Source organism: Abrus precatorius, unplaced genomic scaffold (assembly GCF_003935025.1).
Source record: "Abrus precatorius isolate BTA unplaced genomic scaffold, Abrus_2018 Scaffold7, whole genome shotgun sequence".
Classification (NCBI taxonomy): Eukaryota; Viridiplantae; Streptophyta; class Magnoliopsida; order Fabales; family Fabaceae; genus Abrus; species Abrus precatorius.
The window spans coordinates 10980823-10989611 of NW_020874417.1; the positions used below are offsets into that span (position 1 = coordinate 10980823).

Consider the following 8789-nt stretch of genomic DNA (forward strand, 5'->3'; position numbering starts at 1 on the left):
AACCTGGAAGACTAATTTTATAAAATTAATGAAGCAAAACTCAAGCCCTTTTTAAAAAATATTATGTAGCCTTACTTTAAAAATTTAACCATGTTGAAAAGCTAGAATAATAATAGTGGACAGTGGCTTGTTGTGATTCTTGTGAATGAATAAAGTCAACAAGTTTTGAAAAATTTTATTTCTATAAAATAATTTTCACCCGTATACAAAATAAGTTACATATAAGAATTCTTGAACTTTTTTTTTTTTAATTTTATACAAAGCAAAACATCTTAATATTATTTAATGCAAAAACATGCACACACAACACAACAATCAATCATGATAAGATCCAACACGAGTTTAATAAGATATATGTTTTTTTATAGATGACTGAAACTTTTATTTAATATTAAAAAGAAAACTAACACATAATATACAGTGTATAGAAATTGATAATAATAAAGATGATTATTTTGTAGTTTCCTCAAATATTTGAAGGTAGCAACACTTTTAAACAAAGAAATGATTGATTTTCATCTAAATTTCTTATCATTAAATACTCAAATAAACAAAAGATTGATTTTTATTCAAAATTTTTAATTACAAATTATCATTAATCAACAACACAACAAAATTTTTTATGTAGTTTAACTTCTTTGTCACTTTAATTTTTTTTTAATAAAAAAAGTTGTAAAAAGAGAGAAAAAAAACACAAAATAAAGAAAGGGTTAAAATGTAATTATTATATTTAACATAAAATTTTAAAAAATAATCTAGAATTGATTCCTATAAAATTATTTTCCTAATTAGAACAATTGAAAAAAAAAATTTAACAACTCTTTTAAAATCATGTCATTAATAACATGAAAATAATTAAATATACATTTTTTTCCTAATAATTAAATACACATATTTAATTTATATTAAGTAATGTAATGAATGAATTTAAACCCTTCAAATTTTGCAGGTATCATATCAATCATTAAATTTTAAACTTTTTCACCTTTTATTCATACAAATCCTCCTAGTAACTCAATAGAGAAAATATTAAATATTTTTATATTTTGATAATAAATATATTTGTTTTTTTATTTAATGCTTAATTTATAAAATAGGTAGATAATTATTGGAAGAATAGCTAGGAGAACATAACAAAACTCTTTTTTTTTTTATTAATGTGTGCATTTGATGCATAGATAAAGAAAATTAAATACACATTCTTTTAACAATTTTGATTGATTGAAAATAAATATTAAATATTATTTAAAAATTAATAAATTTTTCCTTTTATAAAAATATTTATTTCCTAAATCTATACATTTAATTATAAAATATAAAATTATTAATAGACGTTGTTATGATAGACAAAAAAAAAAAAGAAAAAGAAAAATACTTGAACTTTACTTATAGAAAGAATTTAAAAACCATGTTATGAATATTTATATTAAAATGATATAAAATATTCATTATATGATAATAAAAACTTATAAGTTTTTATATTAATTTTGTTTAATTAATAAAACTCTTAAATTTTATCATAATAATTTATATACAACATCCAAGTTTATGCCACTGGTAAGGAATATATAGATTACGTGATACAACTAAATTATGTAAAAACTTAAATTTTTTTATAATAATATTTATTGCCAGATCTCTTTTAATATTTTTTTTCTGAAAGTTTTTGAGTTTTCTTCTCTCTTTTTACTATACTAAATGTCATCGCATCCATTCATTTTGGTGGTGCCTTCCCTTCTCTGCACGTGTCCAAATTATTAACCAATTTTTTTATCATTTTTTTTATAATACGTGATAGTCCAATATTGTTTTATATAAAATTGTTTTATATCTTATTTTTTTCGTGCAACCACTAACTCATTTTTGCATTCTTATTTTCACAATTGTCACTTTTTTCTCATATTATTCTTTTAAATCTTAAAATTCACTATTATATAGGATAGTTAGTCATATAACTATGTAATTAATTTTTTTCTTTAATTCGGTAGGTATTTTACAATTACAAAGAATTCAATATATATTTCTAATTTAACCCTCCAACTTGTATTTTATCAATAAAATATTTATTAATTTTTCTATCACTTCATAAAATCAATCTAAAGTATCTAAACTTAGTAACTTATGATATAATGTTATTTTTAATTTTGACTTCTAACACATAATCATCATCCTGTTTCTTGCTAAAATTGTAATGTATACTTTGTTTTATTTCTAATTAAACAAAAACCTTGAGATTCTAAAGTATGTCTTATAAGTTTTTAATTTTTCTTCTTATTTTACTTCTACTTTACAATACTAACTATATTACCAAGGCATAAGCAATATAGTTAATATAGTTAGTATCAACATTAATCATATCTATATGCCTCAAAAGTTCTTTTATTTTCTTTCTTGTTTTCTTGCTACTATACTTTGTAACTTATCTAGTACTTCATTGGGCAGTTTACAAGATTCAAATTTTTTTTATTTGGGATATCACTTTTAATTTTTACTTTCTAATGAACTCCTTGATTTGAACCTTGATTACCAACAAGATTTTCAACCTTCACATTGTCATTCCACTTTTTAAATAAAGTGAACAATACTCTTGTTCATAGACAAGTGTATTTGTCAAAAAGTAATAAAAGAGTTATCAAATCAAGTTCTTGAAATATTGTTCTACAATTAATGATTGTTCCAAGTACCAAAAATATATTAATTTAATTGTTTGAAGTTAAGAGATGCATAATAGAATTAAGCTCAAAGTAAATCAGATTAACAAGTAATTGAACGCAATAAAATAATGTACTTTCAGTTAGACTATTGGAAAATAACGTAGAGTACTTCACTTTTACACTTCTTTATTTTTATTCTTAATATAATAGACGACTATTAACTACATGTAGTATAGTCGTCTATTATATAATTAATTATAAGATGCTAAGAATAGTCAATTCTAAACATACATTTGTATACACTAGAATAAAAATCAATTATAAACAGAAACTAAAATTATTATTAAGTGTAAAGATTACATAAATTCATATAAAGGGTTCACCATAGCTTTGACTATGGATTTAGTTATGCATTATAAAGTAAGCAATCAAAACAACTGTAAAAAAATTCATAGACATGAAAGAAAAATGGAAACAAAAAAAATTTCTAAAAAAAAAAGGGATAGAAAGAGCTCTTGTTCTTCCAACTTGCTCTTGATTACTTGTTAGGACTCCATAAGAACTTTCTTTATTTACACCAATGACTTCAAGTACTATCAGAAGTGTGTTAAAATTAGGATGCCTCTGTCATATGTTACCTTCAAGAGATATGATAATATAATATATCTTGGGAAAAAGATATGATTTGCCAAAAGTCCTTATTAGGTTTTAAAACACATGTACATAATGATTCATAACTCACCATAACACTCCATTACAACCCATTAAAGAAAATAATAGTTGAAACTTAAGAGACACAATGGTTGTCAAATTTATCAAAAAAGTCATCACATCTCAACAAAAAATTTTGTTGGTCTACTTATATTTTGATAATTTGTCCTACACTAGAAATGATAAAGGTATGCTTAGAAGGATGTATTACTTTCTTGACATAAAGGTGATTCATTTAAATGCATGTATTTTATTTCTCAAACAAAAGTATGTTAAAATTTTTTAAATAAGTTCCAAATCAAGAATTGGAATTCACTTAGTACACCGACAAAGATAAATTTAATTAAATCTTGTGAAAGATCGGTGAAAATTTGTTAACAATACCCTTTACAAGAAGATTGCTAGAATACCTTACTGCAACAAGATCACATATAACACAAGTTGGTAGTTTAGTTAGCAATTCTAAGAATGTCCAAAGGAAATGCATTTACTAGAAACACAATAATATTTTAAATATATGCAAGCCACAATTGATTGTGGCATATTATATAGAAGAAGAAAAAAAAATCAAATTTATTTATTTGGTGAAATTTATTGATAGTGACTATTCAGAAAATTTAGATAATAAGAAAATCACATTCAATTATGTTTCTATGATAAGATTAATAACTATGTCTTGGTCATCGTGAAAGTAACCTATTGTTACTTTGTTCCCAACATAAGCAAAATTTGTAGTAGCTTCAACAAATGCTTGCCAAACAATTTAGTTAAGAAATATTCTTAAATAAATTCATTCAAACAACAAGGACCAACACTCATATATATGATAATAATTCAAACTATAAAACTATCTAAAAATCTTGTTATGTATGGAAGAAGAAAACACATATATGTGATGTTTCACCTTTTTAGGAACCTATCAAATGAAGGAATAGTTGATATTCTCTAATGCAAGAGTAAAGAACAAATTGTTAATGTAATGACCAAGTCATTGGAGTTGCCTGCACTTCAAAAGCTATTAAATTGAATGCTTGCAAATGAATATTCACAAAATTTCAATTTAAGGGAGGAAATATTGAATAAGTCAAACTATTTTTTTGTTTTTTATTTTTATTTTTTGCTATTTTTTTTTTTTGAATATTTAGTTGTTAATAGTTGTTTGTTATGAATAATCCTATCTACTCTGCATAATTTTAAGAGTAAGTTACTACTTTTATATCTAATTAGAAAAAAAAAAAGGCTTATTAATTAATGAATATGATTATATTTCCTCTCAACATCTACCATTTTCCTATTTTGTTTTTGCACTTTCTAACTAACTCTTTATAAGTGTAATTTCTTTGAATTTATTCATTAATATGTATTTTTTTACTTATTTATATAAATATTATATCTATCTAAAATAATAAATTTAATTTATTTTACTAAAAACTTAAGCTAATTTGCACTAAAAAATTTAAAATATAACAGTAATTTATTATAATATTTTTGGGCTTATAAGTTAAATTTGTTCATACCTAACTTGTGCAACAAATTTTTCATTAACATAACTGGATTGTAAAAATGTATAAATTGACCGACTTTATTGTTTACAATTCTGAATGAATGAATAATGTTTTTAAGAATATTAACTAAAATTTTAATATAGTAATTTAACGTGTTCAACCTACTTTAAAATATTTTTTTAACTAGTTTATATTTTTATATATTTTAATTCAAAAATAATAACAATAATGAATATATTTTGACTTAAAAATACAAGTATAAATTAAAAAATATTTTTTTAAATATAAACTAATCATATTAATTTCAAATTAAAAATACAAGTATAAATTAAAAATTTATTTTTTAAATAAGTATTCACACTTATAGATAGCTTTTTTTTTTATCTTTGATTTAATATTAAATTACTGTAAAGAATAGAGAAAAAATAGAAATAGAAATTGTTGAGATAAAGATTATGTTTGTTTTTTTTTAAAAAAAAGAATTTCTATTTTTAAAAAATAAAATATAATGTAAATTTATACTATATTTTATTTTTAATAACAGAAAACCCTTTTTAAAAAAAGAAACAAACATACTCAAACTCTTTTGGTTTCTGAGTTCTTTCTCTCACACATTTTTTATTTAGGTTGATTAATTAAAGACAAAATATTTCGAGATGATTCAATTTCATCTTTAAATTCTTTGTTTAATACATTTTTGTTTAATAATTTCTCAAAAATGAGATGAAATTAAAGATAAATTGTATCCGAGATAAAGAAAAAAGAAAAAATATGACTCTAACGTTCATCTATAAAAATACATGTGTATTTTATTTTAACTTATAAATTTTATCCCTAAATTATAAACATATATATAATAATTGAAATTATAAATATGTTTATAATTATGCACTTCGATGTCCAAGCACCATCAATTATGAATATCAAATAATAATTGAAATAAACATATTTATAACATAAAAAATATTGATAAATTAATCTTATATCTCTGAATTCAATGAAAACGTATAATTTCTAATGGAACACGGAGTTAGATGTTTGTTATAGATTATCTCAAAATTATAATCTCTATTATATTAAAAGAAAGTTATTGTTAATTAAAGTATCAATTCATATAAAAATATTTTTTTATTATATCAAAATTATAAATATTGTACGATTCATATTTTATGATAATTTAAAGGTATGTTTAATATTTCTTAACATCTGTTATTAGCACATAATAATAATAATTGACATATATTACACAAATTACTAACTACTTGTTCACGTTAGACGGTGTGAAGTTCTTGAACAGAGGCTGTTCTTCGAGTTCTTATTACGTCAAATTATTGTGATGTTTTTGGTTTTGATAGCTTTGGGCCTTTGTGGACGAAATTGGGTAATATAAAGCAGTTCGGTATTTGGGCGACCAAAGAAAAAGGTAGTTAGGAATTGCTATTTAGTGTCTGAAACCAGAGAGATTCATTTATACTTCATATTTTTTTTATACTGCTACTGCTACGTACCATCCCTTTGATTTCTACTTTTACGTTTTATTTTCTTACACTGACGAGGTTGTCTCTTGTAAAAATTTCTATTTGGTTACTTTATCTTATAATTCTGTTTTATTTGGTCTTCCCAATTGCATGCTTCTTTCCAGAATATGTACCCACAATATATTAATAAAGGCAACATGAAAGCAGAATGAAAAGATAAACATGTAAAGAAACTAGTGACAAATTTCCTGTCAGTCTGTTCTAAGATTAGGACCTTTAAATGATCTATATCCACACACATGATTGCTATAACATATTTCATTAGAATATACATAACCAACCACAATAATTGATTTGTATATTAATTGTGGATCAAATCACATTACATGTGCTCCTGTTCCATTAGGAAATTAAAACCGAATTATACAAAATCAAAGAGAATCCAAAGGTGCCTAATATGATCTGCATACCCACTGAAATCCATAGCATGATTTAAATTCACAATTAAAACTATTAATTGTTGATTATCCATCCTTATGAACAAGGAGCTACTAAAACAGAACTTGTTGGCAAGAGCAGAAAGGGGGGATCCCAGGCATAGGAGAAGTTAACAGTAGCAAAACCATTCAAGGGATTGCCATTTATAAGGATGCAGCTATCACCTGTCATAGAAAGAACAGAAGGGTCAATACTTTCTGCACTTTGGAACCCTTTGCAAGCCAACTTTATCTGACTTTGCGCACAAGAACAGTTATTGATCACAGTCACGTTCCACTCTGGCTTGCCCTGAATTTCTCTCCCACTTCTTCTTGTGCCAATATTGATGTTGTTCAAGGAACAATCACAAGACCCTGAAAATTTCATGGATCAATTAATCACCCACAAAACAAGAGTATGAGGGAGAATCAAGGTGAAAGCAGAAAAATATAAATTGGTCAGGAATTAGGATAGTGAAAGGTGAGAAGAGAAATTAAAAAAGAAAAAACAAGGGAATTAGAACATACCTTTGATGATAAGGGTAAGGAAGAGGATGGAAATAGGGTACGTGAAGGTTCTTTCCATTGTCCTTGGTGACTGACTCTTACCGCTTAGGGTGTCTAATTAAATACGAAAAAGCTATAGTCTGGGCCAATGAACAAGGCTTGACATGTGTGTGCTTTGTTAAATTAACTTTTTTTTATGAAACTTTGATTGGAACGTCTTATACTTGTATGATGGGATCGTTTGAATTGGATTCTCTTAACTATCACTGTAGAAACATAATTAAGTGACTTCAATTCCTGTTTTCTCTAATATCTCTTTGACTATCTCTCCAATTAAATCACATCAAGTCTCTATTAGAAATTAGCTAGTGTTTAATTTCTTTTTAATTTCGTTTGCATATGAAGGGTTCCTTTATGATTACTTACCACAATAATATATTTGGAGAACTTTATTGAAGCTAGAATTTCAGCAAGGTGAAAAATCGCTCTTAGCCACTATATTGGTCCTAAGCTACTTTTACAATGTTCAACAGCTTTTGTTATATGGTCACGGGACATTTTCATCTCATACTTTACTTTTTATATATTTTTTCTTCTTATTTAAATAATCAGTATATGCATGTAAGTCTTCTTTGCATTTATACCTAATGTTTTGATATTTTTTTCTTTCTGACATCCTGAGTAGATGAAAATAGGACAAACAAGGATTTTTTTTTTCTTTTGGAAAGTACGAAACTAAACTACTGAAAATAATCATGTTCTTAACTTCGTAGAGTAAATATTCAATTTTTTTGGATATTATAAGTTGATTTTTTTATAATATAAGTGGATAACTTATCTTTAATTTTTCAAAACTGTGACTTTAGTACTTAATTTTTCAAAAATAGCTCATTTTAATTTTTTTACATCAAATTTTATTGTCATCTTATATAAAAAGACTAATGTAAATGTCATTTTACAAATTAGAAATTAAAATATTTTTTTTTATAAAATTAGGAGTTAAAATAGTTAACGCTTAAAATCTAAGAGATTAAAAGAAATATTTACTTATTTTTTATAATTAAGAGTTATCAACCATATGCTATTATGTATTAAATTCAAGTATTTACTTTTAAATAAAAATTATTTTAAAAAAATATTTTTAGAAAGTTATTTTCTTTCTTGATATGTTATGAATTTTTTTTATCAATGTTTAATATTTTTTTATTCATTGTAAATATTATTTTTTCATTTACAAATTTAGTTTGATTCAAATTTAGGTATACTATGCAACATCTTTATTTTATTTATACAATTTAAGAAAATAATTTTATATTAGAAAGAGGAATTAAATTAAATTCACTTATAATTAAAGTGAAAAATTTTAAAAATTTAAAACTTTCATTCTTGTTACTTAAATTCGTAAAGTTTTCTAATAATAAGGCAATAGAAAATGAATAAATTTGGATAAAAAGCTGA

General features: G+C 23.8%; 1 protein-coding gene across 1 annotated transcript; it reads right to left on the reverse strand.

The window, feature by feature from the left end:
• Positions 1–6651: 6651 nt before the first annotated feature.
• Positions 6652–7472, reverse strand: LOC113873539. Its single transcript, XM_027511693.1, has 2 exons — positions 7353–7472; positions 6652–7199 (listed from the first exon to the last, which is right to left on the reverse strand). The coding sequence occupies exons 1-2, from the start codon at positions 7408–7410 to the stop codon at positions 6883–6885; spliced, it is 375 nt and encodes a 124-aa protein (XP_027367494.1). The 5' UTR covers positions 7411–7472; the 3' UTR covers positions 6652–6882.
• Positions 7473–8789: the final 1317 nt, after the last annotated feature.